This window comes from Macrotis lagotis, chromosome 3 (assembly GCF_037893015.1).
Source record: "Macrotis lagotis isolate mMagLag1 chromosome 3, bilby.v1.9.chrom.fasta, whole genome shotgun sequence".
Classification (NCBI taxonomy): Eukaryota; Metazoa; Chordata; class Mammalia; order Peramelemorphia; family Peramelidae; genus Macrotis; species Macrotis lagotis.
In genome coordinates, this window is record NC_133660.1 from 81,421,235 (window position 1) to 81,445,887 (window position 24,653).

Sequence of the window (24,653 nt, forward strand, 5' to 3'; positions counted from 1 at the left end):
CTGTTGACAAACATATGATGACTCAACTTTTTCTTTCAAGTTAGCTATAAACTTTTTACACTCAGAGAAGTACTCTAATCTGCTGATATTAAGTTGTATGCCTTGGGACCACTGCTTTTTTTGAATCTGAATATTTAGTTTGGAAAGGATAAGTCTATGATCAGTCCAACACTCTGCACCACACATTGCCTTCATTACTCACATCTTGTCAGTCTCTTCTTTTTACAATGACTTAGTCAAAATTTTATTCCATTTAGGCAAATGGAAGACAGTGTTGTTGATGAGATGGTCATGAGAAGCACAATACTTCATTAATTAATGACTGTTGCTAAGGAGACTGAGAAAGGCTGGTCAGATGTATAAGAAGGGAATGATAGAAGAATACCTAAAAATACCAATGTTAGATGAATGTTTAGAAAGGGAGTGGTCAACAGTACTATAATAGGAGAGTGATTAGAAAGGATGCAGACTATAAACCTATTAACTTTAGCAATAAAGAGATCATTTGCAACCTTAGAATAGTTGGAGACTACTAGTAGGGAAATGAAAACTGAATTGTAAGAGGTTTAGAAATGAATTGGAGGTAAGAGAGTGGAGGGAGAAGTAGAGATTGCCCTTTCAAGGAGTTTATGAAAGGAAGAGAGCTATTAATATGACAACTTGAGAGGATGGTGGTATCAAATGAAGGTCTTTTTTTAAAAGAGATTTTTTCCTTAATAAATTTAAACAACCCCCAAAACAATGATATTTAATTAAATGGGGCAGAATACCCCTTCCAAAAAGAGTATTCTCTAAATCTTCATATCATTTGCTTTTTAAAATAAAAATGTCAAATTCTGCACATTACTTTCAAAACTGTTTTTCTCTCTGAACTTCTACTGTATTCATTTTAGAAATATTTTAATGTCTCTGTACTTTTTTGGCTCAGTATTGTTAATTTCCCTTCCCCTCCAAAAAACCAAATGAAAGAAAAAAAAAACGGGAGTGGAAAACTGTATAATAAATAACCTCAGTCACACAAATGAATTCATACATCTCTTTCTGTGCTTGTGTCCATGGTCATTGCATTGATCAGTTCATAAGTCTTTAGAGTCATTTTACTTTTCAATATTGCTGTCTTTGTATAGGTTGTTCATCTCTTTTGATTGCTTTACTCCAAAGTTCATACTATCAAAGAGTCTCTGAAATAATTTCATTGGTAATTTCTTAAAGCAAAAATAATATTCCATTACATTTATTTTCTATAATTTGTTCAGTCATTCCCCAATTGTCTTAAGAGGCAATCTATGAGGAAGTTAGGTGGTCTAGTGGATAAGAGCACTGGCTCTGAATCCAGCCTCAAACACTTAATACTTATTAGTTGTATCACTTTGGACAAGTTACTTAACCCTCCCCCTCCCCATTGCCTAGTAAAAAGAAAAAAAAAGACAATCTAAAATATTCCCTTAGACTTTAGTTGTTTTCTTTTTCCCCTTTTTACTTCCACCTTCAGGATCAGTAAATATATTTGCTTGCCGCTACTCCTTCCCTAGTAGTATCTTCTCTCTTCCCTATCTCTATTTTTTTCCTTGTTGTTTGACATATTTCTTTTATCTTTTGGTGGGTTTTTTTTTTTGCAAGGCAAATGGGGTTAAGTGGCTTGCCCAAGGCTACACAGCTAGGTAATTATTAAGTGTCTGAGACCAGATTTGAACCCAGGTACTCCTGACTCCAGAGCCGGTGCTTTATCCACTGCACCACCTAGCCGCCCCGACATATTTCTTTTTTTAATTGATATTTTATTTTTCCAATTACATGCTATGAAAGTTTTTCAATATTCCTCCACATGTATGTGCATATTTTTAAGTTGCATAATTTCCTATCAACCCCCCTTCCCACCCCCATCCCCACAGTGGTGAACAGTCTGGTAAATATTGTACAGACACATTTGTGTTTAGGATTAAGGGAAAAGAAAGAAAAACAGGAGATAAGAAAGAAATACATAAGAGAAAATTTTAAAAAGTGAATATAATGTTCATTCAGATTCTATAGGATTTTTTCATTGTGTTTGTTTTTCTTTCCCTGGATGGAGATAGCATTGACCAGAGCAGATCTCCTGAAATTTTCCTAACTCTCTGAACTGCTGAGAGAAGCTCCATCCATCATGGCTGATCAACTCACAGCATTGGTTGTTAATGTGTACAATGTTCTCTTGGTTCTGCTCCCTTCACTCAGCGTCAGTTCCTTTAATTCATTGCATACTTCTCTAGAGTCCGATCATTTATGGTTTGTTATAGAACAATAATATTTCATGCTGTTAATGTAACTATAACTTATTTAGCCACTTCCCCAATCGATGGGCATCCCCTCAATCCCCAATTCTTTACCTACAAAAAAAGAACTGCTATGAATATTTTGTAACATTTGAGATTTTTCCCATTTTTTTATGATTCCTTCTGGATAGGAGTCAGGTATGGGTGGGTTAAAGGGTATGATCAGTTTTATTGCTTTTTGGGCATAGTTCCATATTGTTCTCCAGAATGGTTAGATCAGTTCATGACTCCACCAACAATGCATTAATGTCCAATCCTCCTACAACCTCTTCAACATTGATTGTTTTCCCTTTTTGTCATCTTAGCCCATCCAATACAGGTGTGAGGTGAAATCTCATAATTGTTTTAATTTACATTTCTCTAATCAGTAATGATTTGGAACATTTTTTCATGATTACATATAGCTTTAATTTCTTCATTTGAAAACTGTGTGTTCATAGCCTTTGACCATTTATCATTTGGGGAATGACTTGTAACATTATAAATGTGATATAATTCTCTTATTTATTTTAGAAATGAGACCTTTATTAGGACCCCTGGCTGTGAAAATTGTTTTGCAGCTTTCTGTTTTTCTTCTAATTTTGGCAGCATTGGTTTTATTACTGCAAAGACTTTTTTAATTTAACAGTCAAAATCATCCCATTTTGCAGTTTATAATGTATTCTATTTCTTGCTTGGTCATTGTTTGATATATTTCTAAGCCAAATTCTGTATGTGTGGGAATGTGTTCAATCCTTTGTTTTAGATACAAATGAACTTCATCTAATCGCTGTTCTTCCAACCCTTCCTTCATATTTGTATAGTCTTCTTGCACTTTACTTATGAGAAATATCAAGTTCCAACCCCCATTCTCTCCTTTTGCCTTTAATCTCTCTTCTCTTTCCCCCCACAAAAGTCCTCAAAACTGAAACAGTACATCTGCAGAATTTTTGTTCTTATTTATCTCCTTAAGCATGCATTAAAGATTTTTAAGATTTGAAGGAATATTTGTTCTTCACCCCCATTAGAATGTTAGTGCTATGTCATCATATAGCTCCTTCCAATAGCCCCACCCCAAAATTTATTTTTTTTCAGTTTTTTCCTAGACTTTTGGCTTTATAAATCAAGGGTCCTGTTGTCTTTTTTGTTATAAAATCTTAAAAGTTATCTTCCATTAAAGATCTATTTTTTTTTCTCTGTAGGATTTTCCTGTAGGACTAGTGTTTCAGGGTAGGTCATTCTTGATTGTAAGTCTGTCTTTTGATTTTTGAAAGTCATTTTAAGATTTCTCAGTTTTAAGAGAAGTTTTCAAGTTTTAAGTGATAGTGTGATGTAGCTGATGCAACTCCATAAATGGCTTACCAGAATTCTTTCATTGCACTATAGGTAAGTACTCTTTCCAGCAGCCTATAGCTCTATAGAACCTGCATTCCCACCACTTTTTCAGTCACAAATAGCTGCCTGATACCATGGCCAAACCTATATGGATAGTGATAATCTACTTGAACTAATTAATTAAAGATAAACATGCTTCTCTCTGCCTCTTGTAATACTGAACTGTCCTGATTGTCATTGTCCAAACACCATTCTCAGTTTCCTACTGACTGATTGCCATCCCCTTTAACTCAACCCCACTCCAACCATTCACTGTAAAGTTACTCACCCCTTCTACTCTTCTCTCTGGAGTCGTTTATTCCGTAGGTAACAAACTAGATTTCATACTGGACCATGTCCTTTCTTGCTCTTTCTTCTAGTAGTCACTGACATCTGCTTGTATTTTCACTCATACCCCTCAACTCACTGGTGGAGGTGGGTGAATTATTGGATCACTTCTTGTTTCCATTGTCATTTACAAGTTCTTCTACCACCATCACTAAGTAAACTCCTCTCCTTTTAGGAGATCCATACTTATCACCCAATAAAGATTCTGTTGTCTATAGAACCCTAGGATATTTTCCTGCCTTTAAAAAACAATTTTTCTTTTTTTATTAAATGTTTCTCAATGACATTTTTTAAATTAACATTTATTTTTTTTTAAATTTTGAACTCCAAAGTGTATCCCTCTTGCCCCTCCTCACCTCTTGAAAAGGCAAGCAATATGATATCAACATATGAAATCATGAAAAACATATTTCCATATTAGACATATGGCAAAAGAAAACACACACAAAATAAAGTGGAAAAAAGTACTTTAATCTATACTCAGAGTTAATCAGTTCTCTATTATTTTACCTGTATTTTTCATCATAAGTCCTTTGGAATTGCCTTGATCAGAAAAGCTAAGTCTTTCACAGCTGATCATTCCTACAATATTGCTGTCACTGTATACAATGTTCTTGTTCTTTCACTTCATTTGCATCAATTCATTTCCAGGTTTTTCTGAAATCTTCCTGCTCATCACTTCTTATAAAACAATAGTACTCCATTACTTCATATACCACAACTAATTCAGTCATTCCATAATTGGTGAACTCCCCCTCAATTTCATAAAGAGCTACTATAAATATTTTTGCACAAATAATTTCTTTTCCTGTTTATTTTTTGGGAGATAAAGAATTAGTAGTGGAATCATTGGGTCAAAAGGTAGGGATATAGACAGTTTTAGAGCTCATTGGGTGTAGTTTCAAATTGTTCTTCAGAATGGTTGTGCCGGGTTTTTATTTACAACGCCGGCTTCTTAATGCTAGTCCGTCCTCTTACTCACCAGTCCAACGCGTGGTGAGTCTTCGGGGTACCTCCGGCCCCCACTCTTTGATGGGGGAAGAACCAGACAGAGCGCCTGAGGTGGGTCATGAGTCTTTATTCTTCTGTGATCACATTCCCGCTCTCTCCCCACCTCTCAGCAGACACTTTTATCCCCCCTGTCCTCCCTCCCATGAACTCTTAAACAATGAGGGGCCGAGTTCTGTAACATTCCTTTATAATGGGATTATTTTATCCCTTCTGTCCTCCCTCCCATGAACTCTTAAACAATGAGGGGCCGAGTTCTGTAACATTCCTTTATAATGGGATTATTTTATCCCTTCTGAGTGACCACCAAGCCTCTTCCCCCCGCCCCCAACATCTCCCCCTTTCTGTTTTACAAGGTTATCACTTGGTGTGACCTTAAGCGGTGCTGAGGTTAGCCTTAAGCGGTGTCATTTCTACTGGCCTCTGATAGCCGGGGGCGAGGAACCCTGTCTTAGGTCATCTCCTTCAACCCAGGACCTTGCCCGTCCTAGGCGCCTGACACCCTCAGGGCCTGTCTTAGGTGGCTGGGTGAGGAGAAGTTGCCCGTCTTGGGGTTTACCTCGTCTTACCCCTAGGTGTCACATGTCATGCATGGCGGCTAGCCAGACTTGGGGATCCTCCCCCGTCTCCATGGCCATGAAGGCTTTCTGAGTAAGAAGCATATAGCCCCTCTGTTAGCTAGGCGGCAGAAACAGACAACAAGTAGGGTGATTCCCAGAATCAGCGTCCTTGTTCACCCTCAAGGGGGTATCCTCCCGCCATCTGGCAATCCCTCCATGGTATGGGATCCTCGATGTTTTCCCTTGTGGCCACACATGAGGGGCCCCACCGAGGCAGAAGGGAGCCCCATCGATGTATTGGTCACTAGCAGGCGAGGGTAGATCGGGGAGTTCTGTGCTACCGGAAGGGGAGAGGGAATAACTCGGAGTATTCCCCATGTCGGATTTCCTTCAGATGGAGCACCTCCAAGGATCCCTAAGATGATCAGAAGGCCTGAAAAAGAAAGAAATTCCTCTCACCCCGTAGGGTTGGGCATTAATCAAGGTCTCTTTAACCTCGTTCACAAATGAGAGGGGTGTCTGATCTGCTCTCTGCTTCAGCCCAACCAACTTCTGTGTGGCTCTCCCCCCTTTCATGGCTCCAATCTTATCCCAAGCTGCAACATGTGTTTCTTTAACAGTCTCTAGCTCAAACTGGCCATACCGGGCCTGAACAGCAGGGTCAGTATAGGCTCCAGTTCCACACAGGAGGTCAATGGCTAAATCCAGGGGAGTATAACCCCGGGATTTTGCCAGCTTAGAGGCCTCTCTGCGGGCCTGAGCCTTAAAAGCTAAATATAAGGAGGCATCCAGGCACGCGGCTGCAATTTCGTCAAAGTCAGCAGGGGTCCAAGGGTGCGTAGCAAAGAGGTTTTGCATCAGTCTTTTTACATAAGGGGAGTTTGGGCCGTATTTAGTCACGGCCTCCTTAAGTTCCTTAAGCATCTTAAAAGGGACAGGGTGGTAGTTTTGGGCTCCGGTAAGGGGGTCCGTAAATACCGGGTAGAGGCCCCAGTCATCCCAGTCCACCTCCTCCCCTTTCTCTATTGCTATGGAGGCACTGGTGGCAAGTAGGCCGGATGGGCGGAGCCCTTGAGGGGATCTCTGAAGGGCGGACAAGGAACACGGGGGATTTTTTGCCTCTGTTTCCTGGCTGGGCCGCCAAGCCTGGGGCGCGGCAGCTGTCCAATCAGCGCGGACTTCTCCCTCCTCGTCAGCAGCCTCCCGGTCCCACCTACTCACGCTCCTCTTCCTGCCACCCCTGAGGACTGTTTGCACCCCTCCCTTCCCGCGCTCGGAAACTTCCGGCCCTGAATCTTCTCCCTGGGGGCCCCTTTTTCCCCCATTGTTTCTTCTAAGTTCCTCCCACGGATACAGGGGAGGGGGTGGCCTTCCCTCTTCCTCTGAGCCCTCTGAATCCGATCCCGCCAACGAGCTACCCACCTGAGTGCTGATTGTTCGTGCCAAAGTCACCTTCTGGGGATGCAGGGCTGCATCCACTATCTTATACACTGTAAAATCCTTGGGGGTCAGTTTTCCCGGGCAGGTGTCATTATAGGAGGCCATCTGCTGCCCTACCACCTTCCATTTATCTGGTTGGATCCCACTATGTTGCACCCAAGGGCAGATGTTCCAGATATTCTCAACAAAAGCACGGCACGTCTTGATAGGTAATTTACAGCCATGCTCAGCGCAGAGTTTATAAAGCTGCACTGCAACAGCCTCTTTTTCCTCCGGCTCAAAGGCGGGAATACTATTCCGGCCCCCCATGCTGTCTACTAGCCGAGGCTGCAATCCTAACAGGTGGCAGAACTGCAAAGTTCCCGTTCGGCAAAAGAGAAGGAGGAAGCAGGGCACAATCAGACAGGCCAGCACGGCAAGGAGCGTGATTAGAGCAGAAGGAGAAAGGGGAGAGAAAGAAAGCATAGTCAACACAATAGGGGTATGTCCTTCAGGCAATATCTGAGAGTAAACGCCCTCTCCTTCCTCCCGGTCAGAAACGACCGAGGCTGTCTGGAGAATCCGACCAGCGGATTCAGACGTTCCCTAGCAAAATCAGGTCCCGGGTTTCGGCACCACTTGCCGGGTTTTTATTTACAACGCCGGCTTCTTAATGCTAGTCCGTCCTCTTACTCACCAGTCCAACGCGTGGTGAGTCTTCGGGGTACCTCCGGCCCCCACTCTTTGATGGGGGAAGAACCAGACAGAGCGCCTGAGGTGGGTCATGAGTCTTTATTCTTCTGTGATCACATTCCCGCTCTCTCCCCACCTCTCAGCAGACACTTTTATCCCCCCTGTCCTCCCTCCCATGAACTCTTAAACAATGAGGGGCCGAGTTCTGTAACATTCCTTTATAATGGGATTATTTTATCCCTTCTGTCCTCCCTCCCATGAACTCTTAAACAATGAGGGGCCGAGTTCTGTAACATTCCTTTATAATGGGATTATTTTATCCCTTCTGAGTGACCACCAAGCCTCTTCCCCCCGCCCCCAACAGGTTGGACTAGTTAACAACTCCACCAATAGTGCATTAGTGTTTCACTTTTTTTAAAATCCCATCAACATTTGACATTTTCCTTTTCTATTATAATATCTAACCTTATAGGTGTAAGATGGTATCTCAGTTGTTTTAATTTTTTCCTCTAATCAAGAGTGATTTAGAGCATTTTCATTTTTTTTCTTATCTTGAATTTATTTTTCTGAAAGTTTCCTGTTCATATCACTAATCATTTATCAATTGAGAATGGCTTATACTTTTACAAATTGGCTCAGTTTCTTATATATTTGAGAATTGAGGTCTTTATCAGAGAAAATTGTTGTAAATCCCTCTCCCCCCCCAATTTTGGTTGCATTTGTTTTGTTTGCGCAAAAGCATTTTAATTTCTCATTTTACTTTTCATGATCCTCTGTTTCTTGTTTGGTCATAAATTCTTAACTTATCCATGGATCTGATAGGTTCATTTTTCCATGCTCCCTTAATTTACTTATGATATCATTCTTATGTCTTAATCATTTATCCATTTTGACCTTATTTTGTTTGTATGGTATGAGGTGTTAGTCTATGCTTACAGTCTGATTTCTGCCAGACTGCTTTCCAGTTTTCCTAGCAATTTTTATAAAATGTTGAGTTCTGGCCCCCCAAACATGGATTTTTATATTTATCAAGTTTTAGTTTACTATGGTCATTTGCTACTATGCATTGAATGCCTAACGTATTCCACTGATTGACCTCTCTTATTTCTTAGCCAATACCAGATTGTAGTTCAAAAATCTAGTACTAATAGACTGTGTTCCTTCACATTTTTAAAAATTGATTCCCTTTATATTCTTGATCTTTTGTTCTTACAGATAAATTTTGATATTGATATAGTCAAGTATATTTATAGTTTTCTTAATATTGAACCAACCTTACTTTCCTGGTATAAATCCCACCTGATCCTAGTATATGATTTTGTGATATATTGTTATGATCTCCTTGCTAATAGTTTTATTAAAAACTTTGTCTTGATATTTGTTAGGGAAATTGGTCTATAATTTTCTTTCTCCATTTTTTTTACTCTCCTTAATTAAGTATCAAAACTATGTTTGTGACTTGTCTTCCTTTGGGAAATTCTCCTGCTCTTGGGGAATGTCATTACCCAAATAAACTCTTCTGGCCCTATACCATTTCTTATGCTTATATCCTGATGACTCATCTTCTTCTGGGAAGGCAACCAGCTCTGGGGAGAGTGAGATCCCCTAAATAACCTCATGGCACTATACCTCTCTTTATGCTGTGTATTCACCTATTCTGCTACTGCTAATCCCCTTATTGGATTAATAACCTCTAACTGATTCAGCTGTCTGTAATCTTTCTTAACTTCTGCTAACCACATCAATACCTAAATAAATCCCTTTTTTGTCCCTTAAAAATAAAAAAAACACCCAAAACTATATTTGTGGCACAAAAGAAATTGGGTAGGACTCCTTTCTTGACTAATTTTTCATATAATTTATATAATATTGGGATTAATTGTTCCCTAAATATCTGGTAGAATTCATCTATAAATCTATTTGGTTTAGTTTTTTTTTTTTCTTTAGGAGACTCACTGATGATGGCTTGTTCAATTTCTTTTTCTAAAATATGGTTATTGAGGTATTTTATTTCGTCTTCTGCTTATCTGGGCAATTTACATTTTTATAACCATTCATTTTACTTACATTGTCATTTTTACTGGAACAGAATTGGGCAAAATAACTTCTAATAATTGCTTTGATTTCATCTTCATTGATAGGCATTCTTCCTTTTTCATTGAGTTCAGTGTGTTTTTCTCCTCCCCAATTCCAGCCCTCACTTATACTTGGGAACTTCAGTATACATGCCAATTCTACTTCAAATACCCTAACTTCCCAATGTCACCACCTTACCCAACAGTAGACTCACAGTCATTGTCATTTCTTTGATCTAGATATCACCCACAAGTATTCCATATCTAATCATAATCAGTTGTCATTCCATCTCTCCTTTGCTTTGAAATTCCAAACTCTGTTTTCATCCTCATTCAATTCCAAAATTCCCTCAATTCGTTCCCAGACCATCATATGCTTGCACTAACTACTCTCTTCCTATCTTAACTTCTTGGTGAGCCAGTTCAATTCTACAGTTTTCTGAATCACTTTTTATCTTTATCCTATTGAAGATCTTGCCTTCCAAAACCCAGCCTTGCATTATTCCCATCATCTTTTGCTTTTGTTCCTAATCATGTGCTTCTGAATAAAGATGCTAACCTTGTCCACTATAATTTTATGCTGTATAATCACAATTAGACTTTTAGCCCTTCTTTTTAGCCCTCCCCTTTTAGCCCACCCCATTTAGGGGCCTTTTGAAACCTTTTCTCAAAACTCCTACAACTTGCCCTTCTTCTCACTTTCTAAGTGAGAACCTGACCTCATATTTCACTGAAAAAAATTGAGGTCATTTTTAAGAGCTCCCTCGTCTCCCCTGTTTCTCATTTCATATCACTCAAAAACCTTCTGTAACTGTCTTCTCCTTTGCTCCTGTCTCTACCTGAAGAGGTGTCTTTTTTCATACCAATACAAATTCTACATATACAAGTGATTTCATTCCATCTCATCTTCTCAAGCAGAATTCCCCATTATCATTCCCATTCTCACTTTTATTGCTTCCCATCTACTGACTGTTTCCGTACTGCCTACAAACATACTTATGTCTCCCCATCCTTAAAATTCATCTATTCATTTATTGATCTACCCATTCTTACTTACCATATTTCCCCATGTGTAAGACACACTTTAATTTTAGGGCCTGAAATTTGAAAAAAATGTATTACATAAAGTTATTGAAATTTATTCATCATAAAATTCAAGAACCTTCTCATAGCTTTCAAGGCATCTTCTGGGCAAGTCTGGTGCATGGACACATGTTTAGTCCATTCTGTTTCATGAACCTGAAGCACCAATCGTGCCCTCCTTTGAAATAAGTCACTTCTTTTTCATCAGTAATTCTTCTTGATTCATGCTGAACCTTCTTTGTGGAAACAGGAATTCCAATTGCCATTTGTTCTTCAATCCATATCTTAATTCCCTCTCTAAATCAGACCATTTTGCTGACTTGCTTCTCATGGTCTTCTTCTGCTGGGACATTTTCAGGAGGTTTTCTTTTTCACATAGCCAGTCTTGGATTGTTTTCTCAGTTAAAAGAGGACAAAACTGACATTCAGCCGCACAATTTCCATTCATTTATACAAACTGAATCACTTTGAAGAATGTGGCAAAATATGACTTAATATACCAGTAACAAATGTGAAACAATGAGCACAAAAACAATAAGCACGAAAAAACGGGAAATGCAAGTAAAAAGATCTACAACTACTGTAGAAGGCACTCCCAGTTTTTAGACCTCAAATATTTTGGAAAAGGATGCATCTCGTACATGGGGAAATAGGGTGCTTCCACTTATTTCTTTCTGACTTTCTTTCATCATATCTATCGTCGGGCTTCTTACTTCTTGTTCTTTTGAAGCTCTTCTCTCCAAAATTACTAATGATCTTTAAATTGCCAAAAATAATAACTTTCCCAGTCCTCATCCTTCTTTGACCTCTTTGCAAACTTTGGCACTATCTTTTTTTCTCTAGATATCTTTTCTCTCTACATTTTCATGAGACTACTCTTTTCTGGTTTTTTTCTACCTGTCTGAACACTTTGCTCTTTGCTGGTTCTTCACCTATTGCTTCACCTATTTGCAGGTTCTCAAAGACTGTCTTGAATCCTCTTCTTTCCATGAAGTATTTTACTTTCTGATATCATCAGCTCCCAGTTTCAATTATCTCTCAAATCTTGACTAGCCTTAACTCCTTTCCCAACCTCCAAATTCAGATCTCCAAATGCCTTTTAGACATCTAGAACTTTAGGCAACTAGAACTATCTAGTAGAATGTTAAATTCATCATGCCTTAAACTAAACTTATTATATTTCTCCCAAACACAAGAAAAGTTAGTTTTCAGATGAAATCAAAAGCTATTTGTGTAAAAATGTTCTAAATCAGTCTTGTTTAGAGAAATGCAAGTTTAAGCAGTTCTGAGGTACCAGCTCACACCTATCAGAATAGCTAATATGACAGAAGAGGAAAATGACAAATGTTGGAGGGAATTGGGACCCTAATGTACTGTTGGAGGAATTGTAAATTGATCCAACCATTCTGGAAAGCAATTTGGAATCATGCCCAAAGGGCTATAAAACAGTGTATACTCTTTGACCCAGTAATACTATTACTATGTCTATATCCCAAAAAGATTTTTTAAAAAAGGAAAAAGGCTTGTATATATAAAAATATTTATATCTGCTTTTTTTGTGGTGGCAGAGAATAGGAAATTGAGGGGATGACCATCTACTGGAGAATGGCTCAACAAGTTGTGGCATATGATTGTAAAGAAATACTGTTATTCTATAAGAAAAGTTGAGTAGTATGTTTTCAAAAAACCTGAGAAGACTTACTACATGAACTGATACAAAGAGCAGTGAGAAGAACCCAGAGAACATTGCTCATAGTAGCAATGATATAGCAATTAGCTATTTTCAGCAATACAAAGATCCAAGACAATTCTGAAGGCTTTATGATGAAAAATGCTATCCAGCTCCAGGGAAAGACCCGATAGAATCTGAATGTAAATGGAAGAATACCGTTTTTTACTTTACTTTTTTGGTGGGTCTTTTCTTTTATACTATCTTCTATTTATCCTGATTATATTTTATTTGTACATAATTATTTAAATGTCTCCCTCATTAGATTGGGAGCTCCTTGAGAGGAAGGACTGGGTTTTTTGTCTTTCTTCATATGCCCAGTGCCTCTTACATAGTAGATGCTTTAAAAAAAATGCTAATTAACTGACTGGTCCTGACTGGTCCCTTGATACTTTAACTGCTCCTTTCTGGATTCTTTCAAAAGTTTGGGGTTTTTTTAAATGTTTTTTTTTTTAAACCTGGATTTTCTCTGTGACATTCTTAGAATGTTTTTTTCTTTCTGGGCTTCTTTTAAGGGTTTTTTTTTTTTTGATAAATACTCACTTTGCCGTCTGATTCTAATAAATCTGGTTAGTTTAGTCTCTACTAATTTGTAAATAATCTCCCTTTGATCTTGTTTTTTGATAGTAGGTCTCTTATGCTTTCTTTTTTTAATTATTTATTATTATTTACATTTTCCTCTTAGCTCTGAAGTCATTGGTTTTTTAGGGTTTTTTTTTAAGTTTTTGCAAGGCAAACGAGATTAAGTGGCTTGCCCAAGGCCACACAACTAGGTAATTATCAAGTGTCTGAGGCCAGATTTGAACCCAGGTACTCCTGACTCCAGGGCCAGTGCTTTATCCACTACGCCACCTAGCCGCCCCTTTGTTTTTAGTTTTCACAAGGCAATAGGGTTAAGTGGCTTGCCCAAGGTCACACAGCTAGGTAATTATTAAGTGTCTGAGGCCAGATTTGAACTCCTGACTCCAGGGCTGGTGCTCTATCCACTGCGCCACTTTAGCCACCCCTTCTAGTTTTCAGGATTTCCATTAGTTAGACTTAACAGTTTCTTTTTTTAAATTGTATATTCTTCAAACAGTTCTTTCTTTAAAATCATTTACTTTTTTTTAGCTTTTGCTTTTATCTAGTCCTTGTTGAAAGTCCAATTTTTCTTTTCAGTTTGTTCTTATAATTGTTATGGAATCATATTCTATTTAGGGAAGAGGGAATGCAATTCTTTAATTTGTAGTAACTTTTTTAGTAGTTATTTTCTAAACAATTTACTCATCATCTAGCTTTAGTTTCTGAATTTTATCATTTTGCCAGGACTAAGTCCTATCTCCTGCTGCATTTTGGGATAGTATGACTGTTTGGCTTATTCCTATCTTTTTTTTTTTTAATTTCTATCTCCCAGGCTCTTGAAGTCAGAGCACTGGGTCATTCAGGGTCCTATCTTGCATTTCATGATAATATGCTTTATCTCAGACCCCCCTGGTCTGGAATGTCCTAACCTGACCATTATTATGCTGCACATTGGTTTTGACAGACCCTATGAAGCTCTCCAGTACTTCCGAGGTCTATACACTGGGGCTTTCTTGACTGATCCCTCCTCTGTGGCTACATTTGGACACTGTGCAGGCTATACTTGTCCCTAATCTGTCTTTGCTTGCATGTTTACCTATCCAGTGCTGGCTTTGATGGCAGTCCCTTTTCTGTTATATTTGTATATTTGGTATTTTCTACTGTATTTGGGCTTCTGACTGAGTTTTTGTTTAATTCTGGTGTTAAAGAAGTTGATTACTTTGATTTCTTGTGGAATTGCTTTGTCAATATTTGATCTAGTGAAAACTTTAGGGTTTTGCTGGAGAAATAATGTAGGAGTAGAGCAGTGTTTCTACCATTCAGGCATTTTGACTGTAATCCAAATGAAAGTTTTTAAAAGTTGGGGAAATTTGGAAATGTTTAAAAGAAGGGAAGGACCCAGTGAACAGGGAATGATTGAAAATTAGGGAGAGAGAGGTTGTTATTGAAAAAGCTTATAGCACAAAGGCAGACTTATTGTTCTCTATTTCCATTTCTAGACACACCTCACACTACCTCTTTCCATGACTAAATAATCTCTCTTCTATACTTTTCAATCCAACTTAAACATTTGTTGACTTCCTACTCTGTGTCAGGTCCCTAAGGGAACAAAGAGTTCCCTATGCCAATGAAAATATCTGATCCAAAAAAATTTTTTTTAAATAAAAAAAATGTTCAAAGCATAGAGTCAGGTACCAAGGATACAATAATTTTTTTTTAAAAACCAGTTCCTTCCCACAAGAAGTTAAATTTTTTATTAGGGATATACACAATGTGTACTTACATAAGTAAATACTAAGATTTTTTTTTCATTTTAGTCCAAACCTGAGATATCATTTGTGTAAGAAATTCCTGTTAAGGAATCTTTTTTGCCAGCACAAAACAGATATAGCTTTGGGTGTTGGAGAAATGTCTGGGGTGCTGAAAGATTGAATACATTTTATTCAGGTTCACAGAGCCAGGGTAGAGACTTGGACCCTGGGTGTCTTGGCTCAAAGCCATCTCTCTATTCACTCTTCTATGCAGCCTTTCAAATACTAAGTGTATGCAAAACAGTTTAAAGACAATTTTTTAAGAGGCAGAAAACTCTCACACATGGAAAAAGCAGGAAAGATAGGAAGAAACATTTGAGCCTTGAAGGAAGATAGAAATGCTGTGAGTCAGAAGTAAAGAGAAAATGAGAGGTGCTTAGGGGATTAGTCAGTTAAGTGACTTGCCCTGAGTAACAGGGTCAGAGTGTATTAGAGCCAGGACTCATTCTCTGGTCTTCATGGCTTAGAGGTCAGTTTTCTATCCACTATGCTATATTGAAGCCTTGAGATATTATAACATAACATCCATATCATTCCCCCCAACTATGGATATTCTCTCATTTTTTCCCTCTACACAGTCTATAATCAACTCCCATTAATTTAACTAGTATCTTCATGCAGATTGACACTCATTTATTCTGCTCAAATCTTCCCTCTGAGCTAAAGTCTAATTGTCAATTATCTGTCAGAAATTTCATACTGAATCTTAAACTAAATATCTCCAAACTAAACTCATTCTCTTTCTCAAACCCCTGCCCACCCTAACCCTCCCCTCTTCCAAACCTCTCTCTGTCTCTATCAAAGGCATAAATATCCTGTTTTCTAATCTTGAAATTATCCAGTATCCCTCATTCTTTCTCACCCCATATATTCCATCAGTTTCCATATCTTTCTATTCATATCTACCTTCACAACTTCTGTCTAATCCAATCCCTTCTTTCTACTCATAGAATTATCATCCTAATTCTGGGTCTTATGAGCTCTCATTTACATTATTGCAGCAGTCAGTCTCTTCCTACCTCAAGTGTCTCACTATTCTAGTCCATTCTACTACCTGCTCCCAAAGTAATTTTTCTGAAGCACAGATATGACCATGTGACTTTCCTGTTGCTTCTAGAATGAACTATAAATTCCTCCTCCCTGCATCTGTCTTACCTGCCTTCAACCTGTTCTACCAATCTCATTAGACATTATTCCTTCTCCTATATATACTCTCTAATCAAGTCAAAGGGGCATTCTCTCTGTACCTCACACAGCACATTCCTGTCAATATTTGATCACCAACTGGTGTATTAGAACAGTGTCATCATGAGCTAGTGGTTGTGTAATAATAAAGTCAAGAGTTATAAAGCTAAAAATCAGCTAAAATCTTAGCAAGGCAGTAGCTCCATGCTACCCTCTAGTGGTGTCTTGGTTCACTCTACCCTTTGTGAACTAAAACTCAAAACCAAAAAATCTGAGAGTTGGAAAAGACTCTGTTTAGAGGTCATCACCTAGTTCTTCTCACTTAATGAAATAAACCTTTTTACAAAATGTCTCAACAAGCAGCTGCCCAGCACATACTTAAAGGTCTAAAATGACAAGAAATACAGTCTCTCTGTAACACTCTTTTACATTTATTGAACAAAGTTAGTTGTGAAAAAGTTCTCTCTTAATTGAGCAGATATCTGTTTGAATTCTAGATTTTCTACTCATCAACCAGTGTAATCTTGGGCAAATAGCTTTGTTGTAGGTTCAGAATCCTTATCTTTAAAATATAAGAGCTTTTCCAATTCTAAAATTCTGTGACTTTAAATTGATTCTAGTTTTTAATTTGGGGGGCAATAAAAGCTCCTTTAGGGTAGGGACTTTTGTCTTTTTTATTTTGTATCTTCTCCAATCCTGTCATAGTGTCCTGTACCTGGTAGATAATTTTTTTTTTCAGTTCAACAAACACTAAAGTGTCTATTGTGTAGAAAATAAAGTGTTAAGTACTGAGAAAGAGAACTAGTTATTCCTTCTACATCTTGACTTTCCCCATCATGGTTTCGATATAACACAGGTGAGTATAAGAATATAATGGGTATTTTGGAGTTATTTTGTGGAAGCTGCAGATAATATAGGAATGCCAGCATTCGGAACAGAAAAAGTTTAGAAATTCAGAAATGCATAAAATGTATGTATAGTATTGTATAATATCTATCCAAGTTTTACAATAAGTTTCTATAAACACCCCATAAAAGAAAAAAAAATCAAGACTTCTTCTCTAGCATCAAGGGAGGGCCAAAATTTTTTAAGTGGATTTTCTAGAACATGGGTGCACTGCACCTTTAATCCCTGAGATGTGGAACAAGTGTACAACATAGTTCTGTTCTTGAGAAATTTATAATCTAATGGGAGAAAGGCAACCATACAAATAATTACTATGAGGCTTGAAAGAGGAATGAGAAATGTTCTAAAGAAAGAATTAAGTAATGAACTAGGAGAAATTTGAGACTGGAGAGAAATGATTTTTATCGGATGTATGTATGTGTGTGGGGAGAGGAAAAGGAAGCAGTTACATAGGCCGATATTTTGAATTAGAGAGGAAAAAAGGGAAGAACATCAACAAATGGGAGAGGAAATTACATTCCATTGCAGTTGGTATGAGCATAGGTATGAAGATAAAAGAGAAAAATTAGAAGGGGGAGATTTGTGTAGTTTGATTAGAACACAAAATATTTTATGTAGTTGTATGAGCTAAGTTTGGACAGTGTAGATTGGTTTGTGGAGGGGATGTATGAATGAATAAGTAACTCTCTAGGCACACAAAAAAAATGGAAGGAGGATTACTGATAAGGACTTATTGTCTTAAGTAGTTTGGTTGTATTGCCATGAAAATAGTTATTCAGAATGTGAATGTCTCCATTAGACAAGGCAAGCTCCTTGAGGACAGGGACTGTTTCAATTTCATCATTGAATCCCCAGAGCTAGATTTTAATGGGAACATAGAAAATGTATTCTTAACAGTTTCAAGTGTGGCCTATAGAATAAGATATAAATTGTTTTCCTTTTTATTTGCTATCTTGTTTTAATATGACATTTATTTTTGTGATCTGAAGTAAGAGTTATGGAAAATACTAGGCTATTCCTAATAGCTAGCACAATTAGGCATATAATGTCTTTATCACATCTGGATTGAAGGTAGATAATAGGACATTTGGTGGTAGTGGGATGAAATGAAATCCTTAACTAATATTTATATATCTGGTAGTAATGATAAGATAAAAATGACAAGTCTAAACTCATTTCTTGCAGGGTCATGGATGCTTATCTTACATACTTAAAAAATTTTATTTTTTGTCATTTATATAGAGTGGTATAATGTTAAACCAACAGTGGGAGAACTTGTTTATCATGGTGCCGAAAGGATCAGTGACCTTGCAAAATGTATCTTGTCCAAGGACAAATGTGTCCCTATACGAGGTAGACTTTAATTTTATTTTTTTGATAAAATATAACTTTTTATTTTACCTTTGGATCATTCAATTTATTTTTAAAAATATATTACCATAATACTATATAGGTCTAGATTTTTTCCTCAAAAATTTGGTTATTAATCCGTCAATAATATTTAAAAAGTAGGATTGAAATGTCTGATATATGCATCATATACTAAGATATAATCTAAGTCAAGTGTGTCAAGAAGAAAGGTAAATTAGGATCCCTGTGGGTCACATATTGACTTTAAAAACGACATATTAACATTATCTATGTTGTATTTTTATTTTGTTAAATATTTTCCAGTTGCATTTTAATTTGTTTCTGACAACACTCAAGAATTTTGGTTTACAAGTATATTTGACACCTCTGACCTAAATAAATGTCCTATTAATATATTACTAATTGACTTATCTTCTGGACTTATTTTTTTAACCACACAGTTTCCTGGATCCCCATGAAATTCCCCTTAGCTTACCACTAGAAGTAGGAATTATCCAAATTCCAAGTCATGGGTGCTGACTCTTGTGAACTGGGGCAAGGGTTACTGAATAAATGGAATGGCCTGCATGAAGGACTGAGACAGGGCTCTAGTAATATTGTATGGCTTGAGTTGGTGCCAAAATAAGGAGAAAAGAACTGAGGATGGTGAAGAGAACAGTGTCTCAGCCTGGAACAATCTGTAGGGGGTTCAGGGGGAGTAGTGGGATAAGTTGAAAGAAGTGTGGGAACTGCCCCTTTTCTCTTTCCTTTGGTAGATGCCTGGAACTGAAGGAGGAAAAAAGGAGAGGTAGAAACTATAAACCTTTTATTTCTTTTCTTTTCCTTTTTTTTGTAGGTAGGAGTAGGAAAGAGCTTTCCAGAGAACGTGTATTTTTTGAGACAATCATGAATATGATTCCTTCAAACCAATGTTTTAGACTGTGGAATAATAGCCTTCTTTGTAACAAGGCAGCTTAATCCTGCTTGTCTCTTTCTGAGTATTAACTGTTCCTGGAAGTTCCTTTTTTCCACCTTCTTTGTTTACTTCATTCATGTCACCTGCCTGATTTTCCTCTCCCCCTTCTTTAGTTTTCTCTTGCCCCAAAGCCCTATGAAATAATAGACTAGGAATATGTGGTCAGCATTAAGATGTACTGGGAAGGTAAAGTCAGAGTTGTTCAGAGCAGAAATACTATTAATGTCTTCTTATCTTTCAATCCTCTGTCAGAGATATGTCTTCTTTAAGTCAATTGAGAGAAGCCTGTGAAAGTGGTTGTAGTGGGGGGGTGACATTGGTCATGGCAGAGGGAGATCATTTCACATGTTGTAGGTCATCAGAAATGCTTTTTAAATCTCAATTTGTTTGATTCTGGTTGACAAAACTAAATTTCTTCTATTTGGGATAAATGAATAAAGTGAACTCCCCCAGTAACTCATTTCAGCTCAGTGGTAACTTTGGAGCTTTGATATCATTATGTTTCAGGAATTTCTGCCCTCCTTTGGTACCTGAGATTATTTAGTTCTACTTGACACATAAAAAAGGAAAAAAAACAGCAGATTTACCAAACCTGCAACTAAGGGAGTAAAACCTGTAAAAATTTAACAAGTAATCCAGAATACATTGTAAAGTAAAGCCTTTACATTTGATTCCACTTTAAATTTTTTTTATTGTGTTATTCCTGATTTTTTAAAGTGCTTTTGATTGCTCACCTAATTCAGGGAGATTAGGGAAATTAATAAAGCATTATAGTACATATTTTTCATTTGCCATAGACCACCTTAAAATCAGGTTGAATCATGAACTGATCTGGGGTCTAAGCTGTCTGAGCCTACAGGTACATTATAGTTTTTTTTTTTTATTAGATTCCCAAATTAAACCATCCATATTTGCTAAGCCTTAAGATGTATACAGTTGTGGGACTATGGCTTTTTGAAGAAATACCTAAAAAATAACTGAGCCTTTTCTAAGTAGGAAGCAGGTGCCTCAAAATAAGAGATGACTAATTTTTAGATTCAGCCTAGGATTTGGCATGTGAGTGATATCCAGTTTTTTCCAGTCTTAATATTTAAGGGTTCAGCCTTTCTGACCTCATTGGGATTTGCCATTTCCTTCTCCAGTTCATTTTACAGGTGAAGAAACTGAGGCAAACAGAGTGAAGTGATTTGCCCAGGGTCACACAGCTACTAAATGTCTGAGGCTAGATTTGAACTCAGATCTTCCTGAATATAGGCCTTGGCACTCTATCCTTTGGGCTACCCAGATGTCCTCAATGTTGTCATCTTTTTTTTTTTCTTTTAATAATAACACTCAAATAGTCCAGTGGTTTTTAATTTTTTTTCTTCTTAATCTGTTTTCCAAGTTAGTTGTTTTTGCTGTGAGATACTTTATCTTTTCTTATACTTTCTTTCAGTCTTTTGACTTTGTTTTTTGTTTTTGTTTTAGTTTTTGGTTTTGGTTTTGGTTTTTGCAAGGCAATGGGGTTAAGTGACTTGCCCAAGGTCACACAGCTATGTAATCATTAAGTATCTGAGGTCAAATTTGAATTCAGGTCCTCCTGCCTTCAGGGTTGGTGCTCTATCCACTTAGCCACCTAGCTGCCCCACTTGTGCCTTTATTTTAACAGTGTTTGTTACCTCACAGAGTCATTGGTTTTATGGAATCTTTTGAATTTTTAGGGGGTTTGTTGCTTGGGCAAAGTTTTGTATTTTTTGTGCCAAACTGTTAATTCCCCCTTTTTTCTTTCAAACATTCTCATTCTATTAAAAAAATTAACACATTAAAAACTCCAAAACTTTTGCTTCATCTTTCCCAAGAATTCTAGTTGAATTTGTGCCCATGCTCTGTTTTACTCTGAGATAAGGCTTGTAGATGTTCTGGAGTCATTCTCTGGATTTATATTTTTAAGGATCCTTGACACCCTAACATCTCATTATAGTGGGGAGTCTTTTTTGGTCCATTCTTTTAGCTTGCTTCCCAACTTCATATTGCATGCTAGGGCTGGGATTGGCAGTACTTCAGGAAGAAAGACCTGAACTGATCTTTCTTAAAGTGTGTTATTCTAGGAGGTTAGGATCAGGTGGGGGGACCTACAAGCTTTCAGTATTCCCAGAATAGTCTAATCCAGGAGAGAATCTGCTGCCCTTCCAGATCTGAATTTGACAAGTTCCTCACCTGGGTTTGGATTAGAGCAAAAGTAGAATGCTGCTAGACCCGACCCTTTCCAGACAGCTCAGAGAAGCAGGAATGTCAGTTCCCTTTTGGTTTGATATTCCTACCCCAGTCATCCCTCTGCATATTGAGCTGGACATTGGAAGTGAAATCCTGCTTTGCAGGGGAGATCTGAGAGCCCAATGCTTGTTGCTGCTGCTAGCTTCTGAACTTCTCACCTTCTCAGGACTGTCCAAGGACTTCCTAGCTGAGAATGCCACTGCAGGGCACTGATCCTCTTCTTATTCCTTGTATATGCAATCTGACACTGCACAGTGCACAACAAAGTTGCCAGTTGGTGCCTGTCCCTGTTGTAGTGCCCTAGATATTGGCATGAGCCTGGTACCCCCTCTTGCCCTGGTGTCTAGCCTCTCCTTGGATGCCAGTCCTCCACTCATAGTGTGTTCCCACTGTCCACAAACTACTTTGTTATCTTGTGTTGAGCTTAGTGAAACAAAAGACTAATTGTGACTTTTTTTTTCCTGGATTTTTTTCATCAGAATTAAGTCTGGTACATTGTCTAGATCAGTTAGAGTTTGTAAAGAAGCTCTCACAGGCATTTATTGCTTCTTATCTCTCCAGCCTGAATCCACCTCTCCCAGACATTTTTTATAACCAGTTATTCCCAAAAGTCTGTTTCTCTCTTCTGAATCCTTTAACTTTGATAAAAATGATGAAAATATTATCTGTGACTCTAAGGTCTTCATTTTTGTGCCCCAGTTATTTTTTGCATTTTTAAAGCAGTGCTTTTAGGGGGTTTTGGCAATATCATTTATGTTCATATAATTCACCAGAATTGGGTAGTCATAAAATGTTTTGACAAATCAAATCTGCAACTAGTTTTTGGTATAAACATTTTTTAAAAAATACATTTGCTGTCAGGAAACCTGGGTAATCCTGGTCAAAGTCATATCAAAATTCTGAGCCTTTCTTCAGATGAAATGGGGGTGATAATATACTACCTAATCCCACAGGATTATTGTGAGGTAATCACTTTGCAATCATTGAAGTACAAAAGAAAATTGAATGATTCATTTATATTTAGTCATTCATTAAATATTAATAAAGATTTTGTGGCAGATATTTGACTTTTGACGTACGTTTGTTTTTTAAATTTTACAGAGAGTGATAGCAATGAGACCCAGGTTAGAGAAATTCACGTGAAACAAGTAGAGAAAGAGCCATTTGGAATCAATATTGATCTTCTCAAAAATCTGGAAAAGAAACCTTGAATTAGAAGAAAATCCAATCAACTAGATGGATGTGTTGAAGCAATGTGTACAATAAATGATGGTTGCAGGCTAAAAGCCATATTTCTCTCTTTTTTTTAATCAACTGAAATGAAATTTATTTAGATTAGTGGGTATTTGAGTTCCCCCATCCCTGTCTTCCATTGTCATGAATAATTGAGAGTGAAATATTATTCACCTTATTAAATGTTATCATTAGAATACTTGAGTCTGAAGTAGAAAGGAACTCTGAATTGGGAATCCTTTCTACAATATCATCTACTACTAGCCATCCATTGTTGGAAAACTTACTACCTTAGGACAGTTTATTATTTTGGACTTAGATTACTCACAATGTTAGGAAGTGTTTAATCTTTGTTTGGGGGGGTTGTTTATTTTATATTATTACAATAATCTTGTGACAGTGAACATAATGCCCCCCCAAAAAAGATAAGAAACATCAAGAATAGTGAGAAAGAGAAGTATAATTCAGTCTGTGTTCAGATGCCAATTGCTCTGTCTCTGGGATGAGTTGCCTTCTTTATCATAAGACCACTAGAGAAGTTGCTTCAATATTTTTCCTAAAGTCACTATTACTAGCTGTATTTCCCTCCACTCAATTCCTCCCCACTCTCATTTATTTTATTCTCTCTCTCCTTTCACCCTGTCCCTGCTCAGAAGTGAGTTGTATCTAAGTACCCTCTCCCATGATCTGAGTACTCTCTCTTCTGTCACCTACTCCCCCCTTCCCTCCCTCCCCATACCCCCTTTATCCCATCCCTTTCTCTCATTTTTCCCTAGGGTAAGATATATTTCTATATCCTATTAAGTGTATTTATAACATGCACAATGGCTCTTTGAGTCATTTCTGATGAGAATGAAGGCTCACTCATTACCCCTCACCTTCCCCCCATTCTTCTCCATTGTGAAAGTTTTATCTTGACTCTTGTGTGAAATACCTTAGCCCCTTCTTCCTCTCCTTTCCCTTCCTCCCAGGACTTTCCTTTATCACCCATTGACTCCATATTATTATTACTACTACTATATTATATCATTATATTCAGCTCCTTTCTGTGCTTTGTCTATATAAGCTCCTTCTAACTGCTCTTATGAATGAGAAAGTTCATATGAGTTACCAGTATCTTCTTCCCATGCAGGAATATAGACAGTTCAACATCATTAAGTTCCTCATAACTAGTTCTTCTTGTTCACCCCTCTATGGTTCACCTGAGTCCCTGGAGACTAAATTTTCTGTTCAGCTCTGGTTGTTTCAATAGGAAAGTTTGAAAGTCCCCTGTGTCATTGAAAGTCCATATTTTCCCTTGAAAAAGGATGTTCAGTTTTTCTGGGTAGTTGATTCTTAGTTGTAAACCAAGATTTTTTGCCTTCCAGAATATCGTATTCCAATTCCTATGAGTTCTTAATGTAGATGCTGTCAGATCCTGTGTAATCCTGACTATAGAGCCAAGGTAGTTGAATTGTTGGTTTCTGGCAGCTTTTTCCATTTGGCCTAAACTTTTATTTTTATTTTATTTTATTTTCTTCAGTTGTTTTTTTTTTTTTTTTGTATTTCTTTCACCAAGCTGCTGACTTGGTTCTCATGATTTATCTGCATCATCTCATTTCTGTTGCTTTTTGTTATTGATTTGTTCAATTACGTTGAGTATTATTCTGATATTGAACTATCCCTGCCTACTTGGTGTAAATCCTACCTGATCATGGTGTACTACCCTAGTAATAATCTGGTGTAATCTCTTTGCTAAAGTTTTATATAAGATTTTTGCATCAGTGTTCATTAGGGAGATTGCTCTATAATTTTCTTT

General features: G+C 37.4%; 1 protein-coding gene across 1 annotated transcript in view; it reads left to right on the plus strand.

The window, feature by feature from the left end:
* Positions 1-22,899, plus strand: part of SPATA4 (spermatogenesis associated 4) — a 35,010-nt gene extending 12,111 nt beyond the window's left edge. Inside the window, exons 5-6 of the mRNA XM_074228935.1 lie at positions 18,286-18,396; positions 22,724-22,899. Of these exons, the coding sequence (XP_074085036.1) occupies positions 18,286-18,396; positions 22,724-22,833 (221 nt within the window). The 3' untranslated portion in view covers positions 22,834-22,899. The remainder of the gene's footprint in view (positions 1-18,285; positions 18,397-22,723) is intronic.
* Positions 22,900-24,653: the final 1,754 nt, after the last annotated feature.